Source organism: Thamnophis elegans, chromosome 1 (genome assembly GCF_009769535.1).
Source record: "Thamnophis elegans isolate rThaEle1 chromosome 1, rThaEle1.pri, whole genome shotgun sequence".
Taxonomy (NCBI): Eukaryota; Metazoa; Chordata; class Lepidosauria; order Squamata; family Colubridae; genus Thamnophis; species Thamnophis elegans.
In genome coordinates, this window is record NC_045541.1 from 142,507,577 (window position 1) to 142,533,667 (window position 26,091).

Genomic DNA, 26,091 nt, shown 5'->3' on the forward strand with positions numbered 1-26,091 from the left:
ACTTTCAACAGAGAGGACAAACAATTATGGAAGGATTGCATGTGTATCTGGCTTCTACAAAATATTCCATATCAACAGAATTATATAACAAGTACAGAATCATGAAGACAGACTATGGATGGAGATCAACTTCTGTTCTATGCAGTAGTGATGATAAAGCAGGGCTGTCAAACTCCCGGCCCATGAGTCGGATGTGTCACCCTTTGGCCATACCCATGCCGGTTTAGCGAAGGGGGGAAGTCTCAACACATCACATGACAACATGAATTTGACACCTCTGTGATAAAGGATCATCCAGCCATGGTTTAAATACCTCTCATGGTTAATTGGCTGATCCTTTTAATGTTTCAGGGTTTTTTTTACCTTATTTTGGAAGCATTTGGTGACCACTGTTGTTTCTCCCCCTTAACATTATTTCCTATAGGCTAAATATGCACATTTTTAAAAATTCATTGCTTATACAACCTGATTATCAGCTTTGCTATCTCCATTATCTCATTCATACTTTTATTTTTGCCACATTCCCCTTTCTTTTCACCTTTTTTCTGCCATGGAAAGCCTTAAAGATGTAGTCTTCCTCAGAAAATGAGAAGACTTTCATGAAGGAGATTTTAGTTGGCTATTTCTGGGGCCTGTTTGAAACATCAAACAAGCCATTATGAAATGTCCAAACTCTTCCATCTGCAGCAGTAATTGGAACATAAAATTCCCATGAGGTGCTCAGGGAATCATGTTGCCAGGCAGCAGTTTTTCAACATGTGCCCTAACTCGCTAATAAAGAGATTGGTTCCTTGAACATACACTCATTAAGCTGATGTATCCATGGGGATTCTGATCAACAGGACCTCCGCAACAGCATAAACAGTTTGCATGTTTAGTTTCATGATTCATTGAAGCCAGTTTGGTACAATACATTTTACAGAGTAAATGGAAAGGCTTCCTTCTAAGAATATTCATGTATCCAAATGTCAATGTTAGAGAGCAAATATTAAGATGCTACTCACGACCTGTTCTTCAGATTTTTAAGACTTTCCAGGTTATCAATTGGCTCATAATTACACATAATGGTGATTACCCAATATATCGAAAATATATCAGATATAGATGGGGCTGTTAGTATCCAATTAGATACAGTAGACCTTGATTTCTAACCAGTTACTTAATGATCATTCAAAGTTATGACGTTCAGAAAAACTACTTATGAACCTGTCCTTCAATTTACAACAGCCACACTCATAGCATAGCAATAGCAGTTAGACTTATATTCCGCTTCATAGGGCTTTCAGCCCTCTCTAAGCAGTTTACAGAGTCAGCATATCACCCCCAACAATCTGGGTCCTCATTTTACCCACCTCGGAAGGGATGGAAGGCTGAGTCAACCCTGAGCCGGTGAGATTTGAACAGCCTAACTGCAGCTAACCAGTCAGCTGAGTAGCCTGCAGTGCTGCACTCTAACCACTGCGCCACCTCGGCTCCTTACTCATACATACTACATGATTGTATTTTGGGGACTTGGCAACTGACTCACATTTACAACCAGTTGCAGCATCCTGTGGTCGTGTGAACATGATTTGTGACATTTTGTGGCAGAAAGCAGCAAAAAAAAAATTCATCCATTGGATATATTGGATTTGCTTAACAACCCTATGGTTTGCTTAATGTCCACATGATTTCCTAGTGAGTTGCTTTATGATTGTGTAAAACAGTTATAACAGTTGTAAATTGGAGAGTAGCACTTATGTGGAGAATAGCACTTATAGTACAATCACCTACAACCGAAATTCCAGGTTGCAGTGTGATTGTAAACTGAGCACTGCCTGTATGTCACAAATGAATTTCAGTCAGCATACTTCAAAAGGAGGGAAAGCATTTAGGAGATCACAACCACAATGAACAACCCAGGACAGCACACAGGAAGGGAAGAGGTTTTTTTTTAAACAGAATTCAACAGGGAAGGAACAATGGTGGGTACTCATCCTCCTGTAAACTTACTCACCAAGGCATCAGCAATGATGACCTGCCCAATGTGCACTATGTTTGTCTTCTATTCAGAAGAGTATATTAATTATCATGACCCGTCAAAACCGGGGTCCACAAAAGCGTGATCGACGAAAGCGCGCATTTGACGTCATCACAGCGCGACGAAAAAAATTAAAAATTGAAATAACAATAAAATTAAAGCAAGCCGATTCACATAAAGGTAAGGGTTAGGTTTAGGTTTAGGGTTAGGGTTAGGTTAAGGGTTAGGGTTAGGTTTAGAGCGTTAGGGTTACGTTAAATTTTACGTTAAAGGTTAGCGTTAGGTTTAGGGTTAGGTTTAGGGTTAGATTTAGGCTTAGGTAAGGGTTAGGTTTAGGGTTAGGTTTAGGGTTAGGTTTGGGGGGGTTAGGGTAAGGTTTTCGCTTTATTTTTACATTTTTCCATCACAGCGCGATGTTTTCGTCGCCGCTGTGATGACGTCAAATGTGCGCTTTCGTCGACCCTCGATTTGTCATCCGCGGTTTTGTGGTGGAAACCATTAATTATATCTGCTGCATATGCAAGTTTCTTTCCTTGGTAAGAAAAAAAGGTACTGCCTCCAGAAGTTGTGAATGCCCCAACACTGGAAGTCTTTAAGAAGATGTTGGATAGCCATTTCCATTTCCATTTATTAGACTTGTATGCCGCCCTATTCCCCGGAGGGACTTGTCTGAAATGGTATAGGGTTTCCTGCCAGGCAGGGGGTGGACTAGAAGACCTCCAAGGTCCCTTCCAACCTCTGCTATTGTATATTGAGGAATAGCCTTTTTTCTTCAAGACCCATCAGAGACACATTGCATGGTAAGCTCTCTATGAAAGGCCTTAAAATGAGATCTCCAAGAAAGCAAGACATTCAAAATGTCCAGAAGTAGAAGAGAGGAAAAAGATCCAAAGAGGAAGGAGGCACCCTGTGTGTGTATAATGAGCACCAGGCAGCTTTAGATTATAATTGGTCAATCCATTGTCTTGGACAACATCTTGATTTAATCTGTGATTCCCAAACCTGGATAAATTACTCCATATGGATAAAAGTGGTTTTCTTTGACTAACAGCACACAAAACCCTTACCCAATCACAACAGGGATATTTAAATTTATTTAAAGTGAGTTACCTTTTGGTTTTTTGATTTTGGGTAATGAAAGCAAAAGTTTGGGAAGCACTGGCTTAATCATTCTTACTGAGCTACATGACAAGAAAGTGTGTACAAAGAAAATAGGTCCTGTGCTATTGGAGCTCATCAATTGATTTGACACTCTGGACATGGAAAATGACTCTCAATCATTTAAGATAGTTTGGTCATCCCAACAACTTCAGAATGGAGGAAAGGATCCTTACTCCATAGAGATCAAGGAAATCAAAGTTATCCATTGAGTAGAAAAGCAAATAGTGATGGAGATAAAAGGTTCATTACTGTGAGGGAGAGTTGGATCGGTATAACCAAACAAGACATCTTAAGAAGTGTGCCATCCTTTTGAAGATGAATCTAGGATGTGGTGAGAGACCAAGGTTGATCGAGCAGAATGATTCCTGTGCATTCCTACACTGATATGTACACAAATACAGGGAGAAATAAATTGCCACAAAAGGATAAATACTTCAGGGGTGACAAGCAACCAAAAGCCCCTGTCGGGAGATGAACAGATGACATCACCAATAGGTTCTTCATTATCCTACTCATTGATGGAAAGTGGCAAGTATGTCAAGAAATGGCTAAGGTATTGCTGTCAGAATTCCTAGACCAAAATAAAGGATGTTTATGCAAGCCTGACCTGCATTTCACATTGGTAGGGAAAAAATGTTTGGCAAAAAGCTTGCAAAATTTATCGAGTGCTATGAATAAATAGGATGGGGAGAATGACAGAAGTTTTGACTCAGGTAAGATGTACAAGGCATTAGGAACTGGCTACATATATTGGAGAAGGCATAGGACAGAAGAGATACCTCTAAATTCTCAACATATAGCAATATAGAGACACCCCTGTTTTTGAACATTAATTTTAATGATTCTTGAAGCATTCACATTTTGTTCAGGCTTCTGAAGACTGAAAAAATTGGAATGCCTTATAATATCTATTAGTAAAGTATTCCAATTTTTTGAAATACTATGTAATTCTTAATATAAGATTCAATTTCTGAGTCACAGTTACAGGGTATTCAGCCCTAATAGATCCCATGGCAATTAAAAGTCTTAAAGTTTGGGAAGCACTTTTGATGAATATGAATGCATAAGTGCTTTAAAAAAAGCCATCCACACACACACAATAATTATAGAGACACATGGAATATGTACAACGACCTTTGGTCATGGGCATCCAATATTGAAAGTAGAAATATAATGCATAGGCCTAGACAAATACATTTTAAATTATTGATAGCAGTGGAGGATTAAAAATTATTGATTATTTTTTCTACCATTACATCTTCTTGCAAGATGTAGAACGATCAAAACAGTTTCATATGCTGTTTATATACACACACACACACACACACACACACACACACACACACACACATATAAAGCCATTTTAGAAATGTAGAAATCTGGACAAGGAGTTTCCAGTTGAATCTGCTTATGTCCATATTAAAATGTAGAAATAGAAATGGAAAGTGTGAATGGGGTAAAGTTTAATGTCATTTTATCTTGGTTTGAAAACCTAATTAGCTAGCCACTCTACTGAATATGAACCTGATGAAGAATCTAAGCTTGTGTCTGAATAACAGGTGAAATCATCCTAAGAATTTATAACAGTCACAAGATATTTATTGGAACAGAGTGTGTCATGAAATATAAAACAACCAAACACAATCTTGATGTTAAATAAGTAAAAAAGAAAAAAGTCAGGACCACTTGGGGCCCAGGATATGGGGATGGAACAGATGACAAAATGCGTATTAGGCCATTACAATGCAAACCAGTGATTTATGTACCTGTTGTTTCTAATACTGAGAAGCACTATATAAAAGTGAGGTTTGTACCATGATGTCACTGCACAAATCATTTTTTTCATCACCACTTTCAATTTCAGATATTCATGTGCATTCCAGCATCAAAGTCATAGCTCATGGTTGACATATCACCCTAAGCCATGATTTCTTTAACAATGCATCACTGAATACATCACATCCATTTGAATTCACACATTACTTAAACCAAGCCATAGTAAATACCCCAATGATTGGATCCACCCAAAATTCTAAGCAAAACTAAATGGTTGTGAAAAACACCTCTTGGAATTGAGCATCAGCATACGATATGGTTTAGCGAGACTGAATGCATCATTCAAGTTTATGTTCCAAACAATTTGAAAAGAACAGTTTGCTAAAAACCATGCTTTTTTCACTGTTCTGAACAGATTAACTAAACATAGCCAGTCTCCAAATGCAACTCTGATTACCGTACTGGAATACCTCCTGAGCTTCCTCGTAATCTAGCCTGACAACCTTTCTCAACTTGAAAGTAGATCTGCCCAGATCAATCGGATCCTGGCTTTTGTTCTTTCTCAGTTCCACATGAACAAGTTGGTATGTGCAGAAAGCTCCTACTCGTTACTCAGCCCTTTAGCTGAGCAAAATAACTGCTAGCAGACTAATAACCCAACTTAGCGAGTCCTCCTTTATTGATACTTTTCATTTGAATCAGACGGTATGAATTAAACACAGGAAAAAAAATAAGTTGTTGAATATGCCATTGCTACAATGCAAGCTAGTTTCCACGAGCAATCTTTTGTGCTTGGAGCATGCTAGAATAACAACTCAGGTTTGGTAGGCTTGTGTTTCCTTTGGGTTATTGAGGGGAGCTGGATTACATTCAGTGGTAGTCCAACATGGAATTAGATTTGCTTGTGCGTGCTCTCTATTGGGAGCGAATGTGAAGAATTTTGGATGACTCATTCTTTTTCTGTAATAAGGTAACATTCAACTTTGGCCTGTTTCATGTACCTCAAAAGAATGTAGGTTTATAAACTCATTTGCATGAAGCAGAACTTAGAGCAGTCTTTTTCAGCCTTGGCAACTTGAGGATACGTAGACTTCTACTCCCACAATTTCCCAGCCAGTCAATGGCAAATCTCGTGTAGTTATAATTCATGTATTAGCAGCACAAGAGGGGGGGGGGGGAAATCACACATGCAAGAACTTGGGTCTTTTGCTGCTAATCACACGCCAAGCATATATTACAGTTTCAACAGCCTCCTCCAAATCTCCAATGTGTTGCTTTTGAGCTTTAAACATTGACTTTAAATGGATTAAATAAAAGGCAACAAGTGTAAATTCAAGCTTGGAAAATGATTCTTTTTATTACTCTTTTTTTCTCATTCAAAATAAAGAATTAATGTTTTTCTAATTCCATCCTCTAGGATTCTCTTTTCCCTATTCAAAGTGGAATAAATTTAAAAAATAAGCTAACATAAGAATGAATAAGAGTAAAAGGTGAACATTACATCAAAAAAGCTAACAATCAGGTATAAAAGGATCAAAGATCATGGGCCTCTTATTAGTTTACATTAGTAAACTAATGATTACTCACACAATAATCAGATTTTTTAAAAAAAAATCTTATTTTTTGTAATTTGATGGAATAATCTTTCCACAAATGAGTAGGGTCAAATATGATTGTAATTGCATGATTTTGAGTATTATTTGTTTTTCTATTTTCTTTAAAAAAATATGCTATGTTTTTCAAGTAGCTTTACTTGGCGATGTACAAAGTCCTTTTGATAAATCCTATTTGCCTCTACCATGGCCATACTTGGGCATCCTTTATTTTAAGTGAGGCTTTAGTATCCTAAATGAGACATTTAATCCAAAACATTTCCATTTGTAGCACCTTTTCTATACCTTAGTGTTGACTAGGCAATGAACATTGTGGATTGGATATTTGCAGTATATTAGGATGAGGCTGCTTTCAATCATTTCATTAAAAAAAAATCTGAGAAATAAAACACCTCTTGGATGGAAGCACACTTGGCAAGAAAAATAAAATTAAATGCAGAATGCAAGATTGTGTCCTGTCTTAATCAAACTTACAGTAAATTCACTAAATCATCAGAATCCAAATCTACCATCTTCATATACGAATTCTCTCAACTGAACTAAAAATGTAATGATTTAGAAGAAGTAGATTAATAATAATCCATGTTTTATTTAGTATCAGATTCCTGGACTTGTTCTTGCAAATATTATCCATTTTTCTTTATGTGATGTGTATGAATACTAATTGCAGTGTGGAACTTAGAAACCAACAACCAATCATCGTATAATTTAAATGTACAGAAGACATGAGAATCCATTTATAAAATGGAATTGGGAACTGGAGGAAGAATAGCGTATGACATAGCAATGTTATCATATTGCATTTCCATATTAAATGCTTTCCTTTTCTTTTTCTTGTTTTTCTGTTTGCAACAATATTAAATTTAGAATTCCAGTGGGGGGAAAAGTAGAGGAATTTGATAAACAACTGAAACAGAACAAATGTGACTGTCCTTGTACATGGAGGAAAGTACCATACATAGACAAGCATCCACTACTTTAAACTGCAACCTTCTTCCTGTCCTTTTTAAAAGACACCCCTATTGTCACATTATCTACCAAACATATAGTTTTACTATGGGGTTTCAATGTATTAATTTGTTTTCATTATGAAGGTTTCAGGGTCATGTCAGGTAGAGAAATACCCATAATTATGTATTATTGATAAAACAGGTTGCTGAAAAATGGAACGTTCCAGATTAACAGAGTTTAAAATTTGGAAGGGGGAAAAAAATACAGCAATCTGCTTCCACAAGTGCTGCAGATTTTCCAAGTATAAGGATCAACCTTGGTTCATTCAATCATTCATAGATTCTATTTGTATAAGTGTGTATGTATGTTTGTGGTTTTAGGCAAGGAACAGATATACAAGTGAATGTAAAACAATGTTTAAAAAAATGTGCAAGCACCTCACAACAAATAAGAGGTTGTTTAAGTTAATCAGATAGCTAAATCAAAATTCTGGGCATGAGTTAGGTGCACTTAATCACATTTTTTTCCCAGCAAAAATGTATTCAGTCTGAATCTAACACGCTTACTGGGCTGTTCAGTTTGTTGAACAGGTAACACAACACACCAGATTTTCACAGCTTTCTATTCTACTCCCTGATGGTTTGCTTTTATTTTTAAAAGCACTGTAATATTCTATTTATATCGGCCCAATATTGATTTTGTTTCCCTAGGCAAGATAACCTTTAAATTCCATTCCAGACCAACAGATTCCAGATGTGTCACGTGAAATTCAAGTGATGAAGAGTGGTTATGTTGTTGGAGAAAATTCATTTCTTGAAAAAAACATAATAACTAAATATTAGATTCTTTTTTGCAGTTCTCATCTGGCCTATTTCAATTTACAGCTGAAAAACAATTTCTCTCATATTGCTTTCAGGCTCTGAATGGATCAACACACAAGAGTTTTCTGTCCAGAGCAGCAACCAGATCCATGATCTGCACTCTGAGCTATTCACATGCTACTTGTTCTTGGCCCCACTCCTAATAGACAAAAGTCATCCGAATCCTTCTTCTATTTAAAACATACTGTTATAACAGGAATGCTATTCCATAAAACTTAATTAAATAAATTATTACACTTCTATCATAATTTCTCTTGGGGAATGAATGTAAGCTGAAGTTCCAGATTCTGCTTAACAGAAGCATTCAGTTCTATTAAAGAATAGTCCTTCTGATTTTAAACTAATACATGAAGCTGCCTGGCACTGAATCAATACCCTCTGATTCAGGTTTATGCTACATGTACTACATACGGTATTTGTTAGTTGAAGCTCTATAGAATCTCAAGGAGAAGTCTTTCCCTAACTTTGGAAGTTTGCTCTCTCCAAGGATGGAGGTTATTGTATCTCCAACCTTGGAAGAGAACAAAAACTAGACCACCTACCTGAAAACATGTGCAATAATGCTGACTGAGGCTCTTAAATAAGAACTACAGCCAGGTATGTGATCTATGGCAGGAATGGGATATGAGGGATCTGCAAACTCTCAGCAGCTCAGTCAATATTGCCAATTGTGAGGGACCCTAGGAACTCTAGCTCAGCAACATCTGGAGGACCAGGATTTTCAGCAACTGGTCCAAAAATAGGAGGAAAGACTTCCAGATGGCTGCTTTCCTATTCACCTCTTATTACAATATTTTAGGCTTACTACCTGTAGTTAGGAATCCAAATCATGATAACTTATTTATTAACTTATTATCCAATTATTAATCTTTATAACTTATTTATCTATCAACCATTAATTAAATTACACTTAAGCAGTGGATGTGTATATCATCTAGGTATACATGGTTCCAGGTTTCGCGAAAAGGCCTATAAAGCATGGCATGAACGAATAACCTTAAATAAGACAATAACATCCATTATAGTGAATATCTTGCACGTATCGTTACTTAAAAACCACATTTCATATTAGCTACGGACACTTTATTCTAATAGTACACACAACTCTCAGAACAACACTAGAAGGTTTTTAATAATATATAAAGGGAAAAGGCAACAATGGTTCTGCATGTCTGCTACAGACTGCAATATTCTACAAGATGAATGCTGGATGGGCTTAAGACTCATTGCTCCAGAACAACACCATCTGCTGTCTTGAAAGCTATGCCTAGGTGTGCAAATGCATCTCTACACTTGTGTAGACCTCTACACTTCTCTTGCAAAGGCAATCCAGGATGATAACAAAATGCTAACTGAGTGGCTAAGAAATCCTAAATCTTGCCTTTGGATGTTTGCCATTTCCATTCACTGGCAGAAGAAAAGCCATCTGTTCATAAGCTGTTTCTTTACTATGAAATAGAGACCCAGGAACAGCAGAAGGAGTACAACATGAACAAAGATTGAAATTATATAAAAGTAGCATTATGTGGACACTTTAAAGATATAATCCAGCTTTTTCTAATGTTCAGATATGTTGGATTATGACTTCCCATTATCTTGACCATAGTTGAGTATAGTGAAACACAATGTAATACAAGATACCTGTAGGGTACCAGTGGGGAAGGCAATTTAACATTGTCAGTATACTTTGATACCCCTGTCTTCTTCCCAGATGTTGGCATACTTTCTCCATAGTTTTAGTCAGAGTTCACAGGACCAATATAACAAGCTATGCCTCCCCTCTGGTACGCCCACAACTTAATTGGAATTAAGAAAATTGCCCTAAATTCTTGAAATAGTTCAGAAATGAAATCTAAAAATATTAGGTCCCCAAAAATGTTAATTGGTGTCATGGTAGCTTAATTACTGTCATGACTAATGACCATAATTTAGCTGGATTGCTTAAAAGAACTAGTAAAGGAAACACCCTCATAATTTTTCCATTGCTTATAGCAGAAGTGCAAACACATGGCCTTTGGACTGCATGCAGCCCCCAGAACTCCTGAGAGCCACCCAGACTAGATTAAAATGCCATGGGAAGCATTTAACAAAATGAAATGAAATAAAAATGCAATAAAACATAGAAAACATTCAATTTTAAACTAAATAATAATAACATAATCAACAAAGACCATAATATTCCGAGATCACACCTTGTGAGAAGTCTTGTACCAATTCACCACTTACTGTGGAAGTGCAACTGATCAGGAGCACCACAAGTGACGGAACTTCCCTTTCAAGTCTATGCTGCGGTAGTGCTAAATGACTTAGCTGATGCAATTAAATTGGGGCATAGTCATACAGTAGAGATAAACTAATATATGTATGTATGTGTGTGTATGTGTGTATGTGTATGTATGTGTGTGTGTATGTGTATGTGTATGTGTATGTGTATGTGTATGTGTATGTGTATGTGTATGTGTATGTGTATGTGTATGTGTATGTGTATGTATATGTATATGTATATGTATATGTATATGCAAGTCTTGTTGTATTCGGGTCTTTTCCCATGTAAGATTGAGATTGTCTTGGCAACGTTTCAGCAAGGTCTCACTCAGCATCTTCAGGCTGGGTTTTGGGCTTAAGCCTGGAACTTTAAAGCTTGGACTTTAAGCCCCAAACCCAGCCTGAAGATGGCGAGTGAGACCTCGCTGAAACGTTGCCAAGACAATCTCAATCTTACATGGGAAAAGACCCGAATAAAACAAGACCAGCATACCTACATCTGTGAAAATCTACTAAAAGAGTTTGACACCAATGGCTTACAGGATCTGCTTCTGATGCATCCCATAGGGCAGTGATCTCCAATCTTTCTGCTGGGGAGAGGGGGATGGTTCCATGTGAGTGGCAGGCATGCAAGTGAGCACAGCTCTAAATGGAGCTTTGAGTGCAAGTGCATATGCCAGCCACCCATGTGAGTGCAAACGCCTGCCACTCACCTGCCAGTTGTGCAGCCCAGTTCCAAATGGACTGCAGCCAAGGGGTTGGGGACCCCTGCCATAGGAGCTAATCTTTGGCGCCATCTGAGGGAGTCTATCCCAAATTCCTACACTCCAGGTGTTTGAGCTATAACTCCCAGACTTTCCAGTCAGCAATTTATTTCAGCTCCATTCTTATAATATAGTTCATATCAACATATCAGAATATTTTGGTAAGATCGGAAGAGAACATTTATACAGCTCCTTAGTTGACAAAATGATCAGAATAATAAGCCACATGCTACCAAAACAAGAACCAGAGTTTTTATATTGGTTTTTCTTTCCTATTCTGGCTATACTGCTGCAGGATTTAATAATGTCATCCATCAATAGCATAGCGGTTTCCTACACCTGTTCTTCTTTAAAAGTATGGGCTCACATGTTACAATAAACCAAAGGCACAGGTATTACCGTAGTTAGGGGCTTAACATAATATGTAGATGGAGTCAGTAAAACAAAATCATGGGCTTATTTTGTGGCTGTGAATGGCAATAAGAAACAACTATTTTCTGTGCTTTATGCATGGTTTCTTTGTGGTTTCCTTTATTATTCTGTCTTTGGTTCATATGTAGTTTCAAACTTAAGGTTAAAAGGAGACTCATATCATACAGCCTGACCACATGTGCTCTGATTATTTCACTTGCCTGCAAGACTCAGTTGTTTCTGTCTTGTTCAGTAAACTAGCAATAAGGCAAATAATAGTTTAGCATAATGTACCCAATGTGATGTTGATAAAAAAACATTTGTATTCCCCAAAGACAAATATGATATCATTTACATAAAAATAGACCCATATGAAATGGCAATAAAATTGTAAAAGCTATTTAGGGAATATTTTATTCTCTAGGGCAATGTCAGTGAATATAAAATAGCTATAAATATACTTCGTATATTCAACACAGAAAGCAGTTGAGCTACAATTCATTGAACTTTGTCTTCTGTAGCATCAACAGAAACATAATTTTCTTTAACCCAATTACAGGCATTGCCTGTTCACTAGGATAAATATTTTGGACTATTAGTGAAAAATTAAGTTAAGAATTGCTACTGTGGCTGAAGTAAGTATCACTGGCCTATATTTATTTATTTTTTAAAGTGCCACTTCTCTATTCTTCAGCTCCCAACAAATAATTGACTTGGATTCCATGGTGAAAAGTTGTTCCCTTATTTTGGATAGAATTATAGTTGAATGATTTGTCCTACTTCATGGTTCATTGCACTGTACAATCAATATAGCTTAGCACCCTTCTCAGCTTTGAGACACATCATGCAAATGACATGTAGCCTTTCCCAAATGTAGCCTATTATGAGCAATGATTCAGAATCTGACTTTGACTCTGACAATGTTGCTCCAGTTGAAGCTGTGAATTATCTGCCTCAGGAATCTTTAAGCCATGATTCATCTGAGGTTGCTGATCAACCTCAGACATCTCCTGAACAGCTGGATCAGTCAGATGATGAAGCACAACTCCCTCCCCAACAAAGCCCCAGGTCTCAATGCATGCAGCTGTGCACAGTGCAACATCATTCTTCTTTAGACAAAAGGTGAGGCCTGAGTAATTGCAGTCAGCTACTTGCAGACTTAGGTAGGTCAGAGATGGTATTCAGCAGGTTCTGACCAGTTCTGGAGAACCAGTCATAACCTTTGGTAGTTAAAGTTAACGCTCTGTAGTTGGAGCCTATGAGGTAATAAAAAGCAAGTTGGTCTTGATTCCCCAATCTAGGCTCAGAAGAAATGTATCACACACTATAATCACAGAGATTTCATTTCATTTATTCATTCATTCATTTATTTATGAATCAAATTTATATAGCTTCTCATCTCAAGAGAAGGTAATATATAGAGCCAGGAAAGGAGATGGAAGTAACTCTTTTGCAATTTTGGTATCACTATCTTTTTCAACCTTGTCCCTTTTTCCAGCCTGTATTTATTAAGCTGAATAAATTCTGTATCTGTATCAGAGGTGGTATTCAGCAGGTTCTGACCAGTTGTGGAGAACCAGTAGCGGAAATTTTGAGTAGTTTGGATAACCAGTAAATACCACCTCTGACTGGCCCCACCCCCATCTATTCTTTGCCTCCTGAGTAATTGCAGCTGATTGAGAGGAAATGGGGATTTTGCAGTAACCTTCCCCTGAAGAGGGGAGGGAATGGAGATTTTACAGTATCCTTCCCCTGCCATGCCCACCAAGCCACACCCACCAAGCCCACAGAACCGGTAGTAAAATATTTGAATCCCATCACTGAGGTAGCTGCTTTGCTTTCAGACTTTGTTGGAAATAACTTTTCAGTATTCCAGCTCATGACTCTAATTCCTGCTTCTTGTTTATGATCTTTTAACTCTTGGACTGGCTGATTTTGTATCCTATGACACTTAGAACATATTTGGAGAACTGCCTTGCTTCTTGAACAATATTTGGCACTGTTGGGGCAAGCATTCTCTAGTAGTTATTTGAATTTAAATCCTGTCTACTGTTATCTGCCTAAATTGCAGTAAATACTTCAGCTCCTTAGTAATGTTGTCTGCAATCTTGAAACAGAAAACCAATTGGACAAATTTGTTTTACAGAACTATGAAATTGTACTGGGGTCTTGGCACAAACAGACATAGTACATAGCATACCTTTTTTAAAAAAAAAATCAGAATACAAACTAGAAAAAAGGACAAAACAGCTGAATAGGTAAACAGCACACTCACTTAAATGAAACAATCTATAAACTTCAAGGGAAAAAATGAAAAAGATTTTGAAAGTGAGTACACTCTCACATTTTGTAAATATGTAAGTATATCTTTTCATGTATATATCTTGTTTAACTGATTAATGGATTATGTACCATCAGGTTTTTGTCAATACTTAGTGAATAGAGAGAGACAATAGATCATCTCCACAGTCCTTCAGGTTTTCCAATATTGCACCTATTTCACCTATTATCACTATAACTGAATCCATCCACCTTGTTCTCATTGTCCTTTTCTTCTGTTTCCTTCCACTTTTCCCAGCATCAGAAGCTTGACTACAGATCTAAGTCTTTGCATAAGGTGTCCTATGCAAATAATTTGAGCCTGGTGATTTGTGCTTCAAATTCCATGCTAGATCTAATTTTCATGAGCATTGATTTCAGAGAAAAGACAGTCCACCACAGATATTCAGATCCTGAGCTGTGAAAGCCTTTGAAGTTGATTTTAAAATGTGCTAATCAACACAATGATTTGCATCTGGAAGCCAACTGGCAACCAGTTCAATTTTCACAGTAGTGGTGTAAACTTGGCAAACTGGGAAATCCTTATTTCCTAAGGACATTTTTAAAAAAGTATTCCCACCATTACAAATTGCAAAATGATACATATTAAGCTAATAACTTAAAATTTATAGCCATGATCTTAATGGCTCCGAGGCCAGAGTATTAGATATATTTTCCCATCTTGATTTTTACCCACACACACCACACATAGACATCTATATTATATTTGATTAAATAATTGATTAATCAAGATTGATACAAAGATGTAAAATGTGCTAAAGCTTAACATATTTAAACCATCCCAATTTTAATGTGTTGTTATAGCCTCCCAGTCCAAGACTATAGACATCTTATAAACCAATAGTAGAAAACAGTAGATAATTTTTTCACATGTTGACCCACATCACTTTTCTGCCTTCATCCATACAGAGCAGTTCTCATCTTCTCTATGCTACAGACCATTGGCTGTTTCAGCTATGAAAGATGGATGTTGTAATCTAATGTATCTGGAAGGTACCAGATTGGGAATAGTGAACTCAATGCAAAATCTGTAGAGCGGTAAAATTAGAATGGTATTGCTACCTAATTATTTGGGGTGTGATATTTTTAACCGTGTCTTTCCTAGCACCATGGCAACTAGTAATGGTGCCAAGAGTGAAAAAATGTTTTAAGGAGGTTTGGGGAAAGTGTATTTTTCACCCTTTGAGTTGCAAATCTTATTTATACTTTCTCGAATGCTTGTTCAACAAATGAGGCTGTTGATTTGCAAAAAGATTCTTAATTGAAATTGCAAGTTCTAACTAAGAGATACATTTCAATTGTTTACTAATGAATACACCATTGCATTACAACACAGAAACACACAACCATTTCATTCACTAGGCCAGTGTTTTTCAACCTTTTTTGTGCAAAGGCACACTTTTTTCATGAAAAAATCACGAGGCACACCACCATTAGAAAATGTTAAAAAAAATTAACTCTGTGCCTATATTGACTATATATAAAGTAATTCTCCCACGGCACACCTTACACTATGTCACGGCACACTAGTGTGCCGCGGCACAGTGGTTGAAAAACACTGCACTAGGCAAGCCATATCAAGTGAATTTATCTAAAGGCGCTATTTAATCAAAATATTGCTAAGTGGAATAGACCCAATTTAAACAAAATATACACCTATCTGGACATAAGTAACTAGCTATTTAAGCCCCACCTTGAAAAATCAACAAAATGTGTTATATAGTTCAGAAGTAATTTATGAAATTACTGGCATAAGACACAAAGGCAGCTATGGACTAAGATTGCCTTAAAATCTTTTTAATAATGCTGTTGAAGAGGCCACAACAGCTGAAATTACATAGTCAAAACAAATTATAACATAATAATCTGCAAACTTTATAATAGTCTATCGCATCATACGTCAAATATTTCTTACATATCATGTACCTTTTCTTGTGCATGCCTCTGAAGACCCTATTATGCAGGAGAAATCGGTGTGACATTAATGATAGAATACTTACATTAAAACATATAATTAATTTCTATTGACTCTTAGCAACTACATAGATGCTGTACAATACTCTACCAAACCACACAAGAAAGAGTAAATCCCGCCAATAAGAAGAATGCCATGAATTGCACCATGGTAGATTTCACATTTATTGCATATTCTACACTAACAGATTCATCCAGTATTTTTTATAGATGCATGTAAATTGCCAAATTAAAAAAAAAGAATTTAGAGCTAGTCACAGCATCCAACCTATCAAAAGCATAATAGACAGATTAGGAATACAATACAAAAAATGCAACAAAATGGTAAGACACCACGAATCCGCTCTAGACAGGTTAGATGGATTACACCCCAAGATTCTGAAGGAACTGGCAGACATGATCTCAGACCCATCAACCATTTATTTCAAAGATTCTGGAGTACTGGGCAACTACCAGAAGACTGAAAGAGTTGATGTACGTAGTTCCTAGGCAGGAGTAGAAGACCTCCAAGGTTCCTTCCAACTCTGTTATTCTCTTCTGTTATTACCTTCATACTATCAAGTCAGTAAAATTTAAAGTTCTGTCTACTACGTTGCTATCAGCAATATCTTGGCATCTCTGACTAAAGATTTCTAACAGAAAGAGTCAATGCAAAACATGTAAATTTGTCCGGCTGATTCACTCTGATGCACTTTCTATAAATCTCAAACTATGGAAAATTCTATATACTGCAGAATATGTGTGTTAACGGAGATAGCTTTCAACATGGAATCGTGGTGATCCAAAAAGATAAGCATACATGGTCTCAATCATTAATTCTACTGTATTCAAAGAAACGTTTCTTACATTATATTAGGAAGAATATTAGACAATCACTGTTTCCTTTTTTTTTTAATCCCAGGGAAAATTCATTCCTAAATTGAAGATATCCTCTTGCAAGATTTATTTTAAACACACCTGTATTACCATTCCTAGATTTTATACCTTCACATATGTGCTCTGGAGCAGCCTTTAAAAGGTGAAGCTGCCTTTGACACCATAATAAACTACCGGTAGGTTTTCAATTCCTGCATTACCTATTGTGAAATGATAGATAGCTAGACAGAAAGATAGGCAACAGTAAAAATATTGGGTTTCTGCCTGGATGGTCTCTTGTGACGAGCCGAAGGACAGAGAATGGAAGTAGTGATCTTCCTCCCATATTTGGGCATACCGGGGGTTGTAAACATCTAATAGATACCTTTCACCCTGGCTTCGCTGATAATGTGGCCTAATGGCTAAGATATCTGCCTAGCATGTAATATAGCCCAGGTTCAAATCCCAGTAAGGGTATGGCTAGCTGATGAGAGCTAAATAGCTTGAAATAGATCTATACTAGTCTCCCTTTATTATTTATCAGCACAAATACAACAAAATGTAACAAAAGGCAACAGTAAAAATATTGGGTTTCTGCCTGGATGGTCTCTTGTGACGAGCCGAAGGACAGAGAATGGAAGTAGTGATCTTCCTCCCATATTTGGGCATACCGGGGGTTGTAAACATCATATATATAAATATATATATATATATTCTTTGCTTTATAAATTGCAACACATACTCACATGGATAGATTTTCCCAGAAGCTGGGCATATTCATTAAATCCATTATTCCTATACCTGTGATGACGAACCTATGGCATGTGTGCCAGAGGTGGCATGCAGAGCCCTCTCTATGGGCACACACGCTGTCACCCCAGCTCAGCCAGCTGGTTGACGGGTTTCCAAGGCGCGCATGCGCACTGGCCAGCTGGTTGTCAGATTTCTAAGGTGCGCATGCCTTGCCGGCCAGCTGGTCATTGGGTTTCCAGCGCTCTGGTATGTGCATGTGTGCCTTCCAGTTTGAGCACTCTATACCTAAAAGGTTCACCATCACTGCCCTAATACTGAAATGTACTTAACATATGTAACCTCTGCAGCTGGCACAATATTATCTGTCATTTTGGAAATGGGAATCAATCCATTGGATCCTTTCAGGGTTTGGCAATTTCTTCAAATATCTTCATATTAAAATATTACCGTGGCCACAGAGATAAGCAATATTCTGCATTCCACAGTTTTGAAAATGCCTTTTAAAGTAATAAGAAAACCTTTCTATTAACCATAGGAGCAAATATCATATACAGGACCAGCAAAAAGAAACTTTTTCAACTGGTATACCTAGAAATCTATCAGCATGCCTGAAATAATTATTTCATCATAATGATAATTAAGGTGAACTTTATAAGCATTTAAATTCAATACATGTTATTAAAAATGTAATCCAGTACATGAAAATACTGGTAATGCTGGTTAAAGGTTATTTTTGTAATAACAGATGCTAAAGAATAGATAATTAATACTAGTGGGGCAAATTATAAGCTGCTAAACAGTGAAGACAAAAATGCATATAAAGGAAAATAAACATATAAATAATATGCAAAGTAGCTAATATTACAATACGTAAGTGAGAATGCTAGGATATTTATGAAAGTTGAAATGTTAGTAAATTGTAATGAGAACTGCTTAAAGAAGTCTAAATGCTATTGGTAATCATAATCATAACAATAGAAAATTTGTTTCAAAATTAGCCTGGTGGCCTTCCTGTCATTTAAAAGGATTTTAGCTAATACTAAAAGTGAAATAGATACACAATATATTTTGTTAACATAACCTGAGAGATAATAGCTGTCATTACACGTTGCTCTGCCTTGCTTAGTATTGCTCATTTACTATATAAACCCTTACTGACAGGTTCAGAGAACAAGCTAACATGCCAACAGCCACATTATGAATTAATGCAATTGTAATAAATGATAATGATTGATCCATAATCTATAATTCTGATCTAATCTTTTAATGGCAATATCTCACCAGTTTTGGGTTTGCATATCCCATCAAGTCATTGTTTGCTTTAACTACCATCTTTAATAAATTACAACAGAAGGATTCACATATTGTACTTAGCCATAATTATGGTTATGACTTGGTAAAATTCAAAGGCGGGGAGTCAAGCACACGCTGATCTAGATTTCAATGAATATTGAGATGCTGTCTATTATCTTTTACAATTAAGCACTCACTGAAACACTTGTAGAGAAGAACTTTAATAAGCCAATTATTTCTCTATGGGGCAGCTGATATCTGTGCTTTGCTTTATTGCAGCAAACCTGGCCGGTTCTGATTTTGCCAATGCTAATGCCCTCAGAGGAATATCAAATACAATGTGTTTCATCAGACCATTGGCCAAATTCTGATTAGATAAACTGTTGAAAGCATTTTTTTTTCAATCCTTTTTATGACTGCAGCCTTGCCAAAAAAAAAAAGATTGTCTTGTTAGAAAGATGGCCAAAATTGAACAACATATTTTTTAAACTATAATTCTATTCTTACTTTTATAAGTCCTATCATTTCTACTGGGCATATTTCTAAACAAGTAATTGAGCAACCAATTCAAGTGATTCTTATGTCACTTGTTGGCTCTTACTGTGTAAGTGTGGAAGTTTCAAGTTTCTTGGTATTGAATTCCAGGAGCAGCAGTTCTGAGCAAATTACTATGGTTTTTAATATTTTGGGTACCACGACTATTTTACTTGCGGGGGTTATCTAATGCAAAAGTCCCATGAAAGGGATAAAGGGAGTTAGGCTGGACCACATTGCACAAATTAGTAGAAACTATTTATTTATTTGTGGGAAAACTCCCTCCCTGCTTTCTCGTTCTATGTCTTCAAATCAGTCTTGGCTTGTGCAGTGCTATGGAGCACCTGTTCACAATACTTCAAAGCAGTTGTGTATTCTCCCAAATTGATGCTAATTGCAGAATAACCACAGACCCAAAAAGAATGTGCTTATTTTAAAGAGCAGCAGACAGACATCAAATTCAAATCCAAAGCACTGCATAGCTTTAGTTTTTAACTATTGTAAATATATTAAGTATAACATCAGAAAGGTCCACCATTGATTTTGGCACCACTTAATTTTGTTTCCAATACTGAAGAAAACTTCAGCGGATGCAAAATATGTTTTATTGTTAAATACAGTCTGATTCATAAGATTTCTTTCTTTCTTTCTTTCTTTCTTTCTTTCTTTCTTTCTTTCTTTTTTTCTTTTTTCTTTCTTTCTTTCTTCTTTTTCTTTTCTTTCTTTCTTCTTTTTTCTTTCTTTCTTGTATTTTGCCAATACTGAATGACCTTTCTCTTTAGCAAGTTTTAAACTCTTGATGCCTTTTAATTCTTATGGATTATTATAAGTTAGCTTTGTGAATTGTATTTTATGTGCTGTTTTTTACTACTGTTTCTTCTTGCCTAGATTATTATTTTAATTCTGTTAGATCCTGCAGGTGCTTTGGATCTTTCCTGCAAAGGGAAAAGTTGAATCAAAGAAAAATATCTATTTGATAGAGTCTAAAGGGGCCATCAGATACAATCTCCAGCTCTCCCTTTTATCCTGTATTTCAGCCAATGCTAGTAAACCATTTGATACACAAATCCAAATATAAATGGAGTTAATAAATAGTCAACTGAGGTCTGTTAAAGACATCCTATCTGAAAATCACTTGGTCACTTGGGAAAAAACACTAAATACCACTAAATTCATTAGAGTGCATGTTCAAGTGTTTACATTTCTAGCTGAAATCTGTGTCATAAGTTCATCAACATTATGTATGTATGGTATAGATAGATAGATAGATAGATAGATAGATAGATAGATAGATAGATAGATAGATAGATATACACACACTTTTTTTTCAACAGTTCAATATGACTTATAAAGTTCTTCCTTTGATTCTTGTAGCTAAATTAATAAGGAATATTAAATCTAAAGGCATTTATGCTAATTCTTTCTAAATTCCATGGAATAAAGGAGATATCAGATGAAGCAATTAAGTTTTCTTATGACTGTATAAAATGTATTTGGGGTTCATTTTAGTCTTGCCATAATGAATGAATGAATGAATTAATTAACTAAACATTTGTTTTATTGATACTTTCAAGTGGAGTCAAGATATTCTGCAGAGATCACCGGCTTTCCACTTGCTTCACTTTTGCTTCATATTGCTCCAATATGAAAAAAATACCATGAAGGAGACAGATGTTTACAAAACCTATAAGAAAAATTCTCAAAATCCCTTACTGGAATAGCCCTTCTAGACAATTAGAACAGAGGGTGTTTTTAAGAGTGGTAGCATCTAGATCAGGAGTGTCAAACTCAATTTCATTGAGGGCTGCATCAGGGTTGTGTTTGACCTTGGGGGGGGGGCAGGCTGGGTGTGGCCAGCTTGACGTCACTCGTGTCAGGGGTGCCTAATGCTCTGTCAGCAAAAACAGGCTCCCAGTCTCTGTTTTCGGCTGGGACGGCCTCCTGCAACCCTCTGACAGTGAAAATGGAGCACAGGAGGGCCACATGTGGGCAGAAGGTTGCAGAAGGCCGTCCCATCTGAAAACGGAGATTGGGAGTTCGTTTTCCCTGGCAGAAGCCTTGAGTTTGACACCCCTAGATCAAATTAACCAATGCAGTATGTCTAGGTCAAGCAGCAGACACTAGAATTCTCTTGAGAAGATGTGTAAGTATCTTCTATTAGCAAATGGTTCTTTCTAGTTTCTATGAACATATGACAAGGACAAGAGGCCCATTGTTTTATGACTACTGGTCTCTTCGCTCAAAATAATCTTTAAAGACACGGGTGTGGTGGGGGAAGCATGGAAGAGGGAAAATGCAGACACATGTGATGGCATATCCCACAAGTGCTATTAATATATTCTTGCTTTGCTTGCTAGGAGTGATTATCTTGACCCCAGATGTATCATTCATCTATTGTCATTTTGGCATCACTGTGTTTACTGCAGTTCCACTAGTTCCTTCTTTTAGACAGGAGTCTTCTATTCATTTTTCACATTTCTAGCCCTGTCTGGAAACGTTAAGGACTGAACGCCACTTTTTACTTGAAAAATGCAAACTCTTTCTTGAAGAATGGTTCTTCCTATATTTTCATTCAGAAATGTATATAAAGTGTTGCTTTGTGATGATCTCAATCATTCAGACTCATTCAGGTGAAAGTGTTCTGAGGACTGAAAAATAAAAAATATTCTATAAAGCAAATCATACTGCAGGCTTACATGACTTACAAGGCATAGATCAGGGGTGTCAAACTCAAGGCCTGGGGGGTGCTTAGATCTGGCCCACAGGCTGCCCTGGAAACAGTGAAGGACCAGCCCACAGTGCCTCTGCAAGGGAAAACTGAGTGTGGAAGGGCCTCAGGCAGACTTCCCAATTCTGTTTTTGCTGGCAGAGGGTTGCAGGAGGCTGTCGCAGCAAAAAATGGAGCTCAGGAGCCCGTTTTCACTGGCAGAGTGATCTGGCTACCACAGGTGCCTCTGACACAGGTGATGTTCACCTGGCCCCCGAGGTCAAACACAACCCTGTGCGGCCCCTCATTGAAATTGAGTTTGACACCCCTGATCTAAATGGTGGTCTGGAATTGTGGGGATTGAAGAATTCAATATATTCAATATATTGTGGATTGTAAAAGACCGACAGGTCCTTTCTTCATCTGACACAAGGCACAACATTTTTTCATATAAAAATAATTGATTTAAGTGAGCCAATGTTATTCTGTGTTTCACTGCAAATGTTGAATCATTAACATAGGACTTTGGACATTTCCATCCTTAACAAAGCCCCTTAGTAAAATATGGCTAGGGGAATCAAGGCCAACCTATAGAAGGGTTAGGCATCACTGATCATACTGTGTTCAATCTATGTTCAACCTCTCTCCTTACGTTTAAAAATATTGACCCACAATGTAGGTATTCCAGAAAGCATCAGACCCACAGTGTAGGGTCAAGAGGCATGAATATTTGTCTTATATTATAAAATAGCTCCAGAAATTTTAGCTCCCAGAAACTGCATTTCTACAAGGAGAAATATAAGGTTCTGTTTTTAGCAGTTCCTTCAAATTAGTCATCTCCCAAAAACTTCTCTGAAAAGCCTTCCTTGTAATATTGCCTGTTATTTCATCTGATGTTATCTCTTGAAAAACTATGCTTTTAAGCACGAGAGCTTTCTGGAGATAGATAGTACAGAAACTTTTATTGGCTTTAGATGGTAGCAGATACACTTGAGTGGACTTTTTCATATGTCCCAAGAGAAGATGAAATTGCTTTTTTCAGAAGCATGATACAGAGGAAAAAGTTACATATGTTAGCAACAACATATCATAATTTTGCCTACATTTTTCCTTGCTGGAAACATGTAGCCTGGCATGTTCTTTTTTTCATTTTTAAAATCCATTTATGACATTTTAGAAAGAAGCAAGGAGAAAAGAAAAATGGAGAAAAGAATGTTCACTTGCAAAACCTGATTTCATAATAGAATGGCATCTTACAAAGTTTCTCCAATCCAGATTGCTTGGCAGGAGTCCCAGCAATCAGCTGGGCTTAGATGGCCACTCAAAATTGGCCAATGGTTAATTTCACTAGTGAACTATGATTTATTTCTTAACAATTTCATCTGAACTCAACACATGATTTGAGCTTCAGCTGCTATGATGCATTTCACAGAAATTTCACCGGCTACCGATTAATCTAAACGTTACAACCTTTTTTTAAAAAAAGACAGATTCGATACGACACAAATTAAGTGCCCTCCCAATAAACTTTTCGGGCCTCCAGCGGTATTCCCCGACCTCCCTCCGCAGCTCCAGCGGCAACTATTTGATCCTGAATCCTCTCTACCCCATTAAATGCAATACCGTGACTTTTTTTTTTCTTTTTCTACTTCCAAGCACAGCAGATCAAAGTAGCACGAGAAAAGGAAGCAGCGCTCAAATGCACAGGCGGAATTAAGGACAAGACGGAGGGCTGGAGTGGGGGGCAGGGAAAGGAAGGGATCCTAGTTTTTTTTTTTAAGTCTCTAAATCGAATCCATCTGGCAGCCCACTCCTGGGCACAGACGTATGCGCGCGCAGACATGCATGCAAACATACACACACGAGGAGGAAGGGGGAATATATGTATACACACAGAAGGACATATATTTATTTATTTTTACCTTGGAGATTTTGGACTCTGATGTCGCTAATCTGTCCGATCAGCTCCTCCCGCTGAAACCAGTCCCATTCGCTCCCAGCCATGAAGGATCGGGCAGACGTGCGGGGATGGTTAAAAACACCGCGGCTGCAAAAGCGGGGAAGCTTTCAACGCACTTCAGCCTTCCCTCCCTCCCTCCCACCCGCAAACCAAAACTGACCCTCGAAAGGAGAGAGGATAAGAAAGAAAGGGAAGAGGGGGAGAGCACGCGGGGAAGGAGGGCGGGAGGAACTGCTTACCGAGAAGGGAAAAGAAGGGAAGGGAGAAGAGCTGGACGGAGAGGATGGGGGGGGGGGTGTTGAACCAGAGCCAGAGCCACCCGTCACCCGCGAGGTGGCTCAAGAGCGCCCCGGCTCCAGACTTCACTTACGCGAACCCGAAAGGGGAGGCGGGGAAGGAAGGAGGGAGGGCGCAGGTGAAAGGTAGGCGCTTGAAAGCAGATCCAGAGGCCCCCTTGCCTCGCCCTCCCCCTCTCCCCCGGTGGGCTCAAGTTTTTAAAGGGCGGCGATGGTAACTCCTGAGGTTTCTAAGCTGCATCCTGGGACGTTTCTCCCTGACGTGACGTGGCCGCAAGTTTGGCTAGAGAGAGAGAGCGAGAGAGAGTCGGGGCTGAGGAACACGCACGCAGCTTCAGGTTAATGTTTACTGGAAAGCGGGACGCGCGGCGCTCACTCCAAGCGCCCATTCACGCGCCTCGCTTTGCTCTAAGCCGCGCCTCGTCGCGCTGGATTCCCGCCCCTTTCCTGCAGGCCGAAAAGAAAATTAAAAAAAAAACCCACCCCCGAACCCGATTAATCATTTTTCGATGGCCAATTGGTAAGGGGGGTTGGGACGAGGAGGAGGAGGGGGAGAAGAGCTTCAAACATTCTGCAAAAAAGATCGACGGAGATTCCGTTGCCCGGCAGGAGCCTCTTTTCCAAGTGTTGGACGGCAATAGCGGCGGCGGCAGCGTCCGTTCAAAAAGGGGAATAATAATAATAATATTCTGGCTCAGGGACTTCAAGCCATGTGTGGCGGCGGAGAAAAAGAAAAGCGAGCTCAGGCAGGAGATCGAAACCTCCCAAGCTGCGAAAGAGAGAGAGGCGGAGGGAAAAGTGTGGAGGCGGAGGAAAAACATTTATACATCTCTAAACCGCAGATTCTGCGAGCCTTCGGGACTTGAGCAGAAGCGGATAAACGGGATCCCCCCCCCCCGTCTTCTAATTCTACCCCTTGGCTTTAACACAGAAAAGTGGGAAATAATATTTCTCTCTGTGATTCTGTCTGCCTGCTGTCTTTCTCACACACAGAAACATACATGCACACATCTGGGCACCCCCCCCCCCAAGCATGCTTCACATTTTGTAGCACTTTTATTTACCACTCGGGTGGCTCTGGAGACAGTTGGCATTGATGAGCACAGGACATATGTGGGGCTAACATCATGGGTTAGCAAAAATCATGTAATTTTCTGGGTTCAGATGAAACATTATAAGTTTGCCAAATGAATGGGTTTGCTAGTGAAGGACTCTGTATCCCTGGATCTTTGCCCTCTAACATAGTCAATATTGTTGACATTTAAATCAAATACTTTTTGAATGTCAGATGCTTTAAGGCACAAAGCATTCCCCTCAAAATTTAGGACAACCAATGGAGGACTGCAAACAATCTGGATGACTATGAGATGGTAGCAAAAAATTTGTCTAATCATTTAAGACTGTTGTAAATCCAGACTAATAGCCCTGCCCTGATTTGGAGATCTTTCCCTTGTTTGTTATCAAAAGGAATGCACCATTGTAAATTACTCGAAGTAGTCCATAACCTCTTCTCTTAACTTTGATGGAAATAGAAATC

At 38.0% G+C, this 26,091-nt stretch overlaps 1 protein-coding gene across 2 annotated transcripts in view; it reads right to left on the reverse strand.

Moving 5' to 3' along the window:
* CLMN (calmin) overlaps positions 1-24,872 on the reverse strand; it is an 84,163-nt gene extending 59,291 nt beyond the window's left edge. Inside the window, exons 1-2 of one of the 2 annotated variants that reach the window (XM_032233768.1) lie at positions 24,629-24,872; positions 24,221-24,345 (exon numbers count right to left, since the gene is read on the reverse strand). In XM_032233768.1, the coding sequence (XP_032089659.1) occupies positions 24,221-24,302 (82 nt within the window). In that variant the 5' untranslated portion in view covers positions 24,303-24,345; positions 24,629-24,872. Of the gene's footprint in view, positions 1-24,220 lie in introns of both variants that reach the window. The other variant, XM_032233760.1, reaches the window with a different exon arrangement.
* Between the last annotated feature and the right edge of the window lie 1,219 nt (positions 24,873-26,091).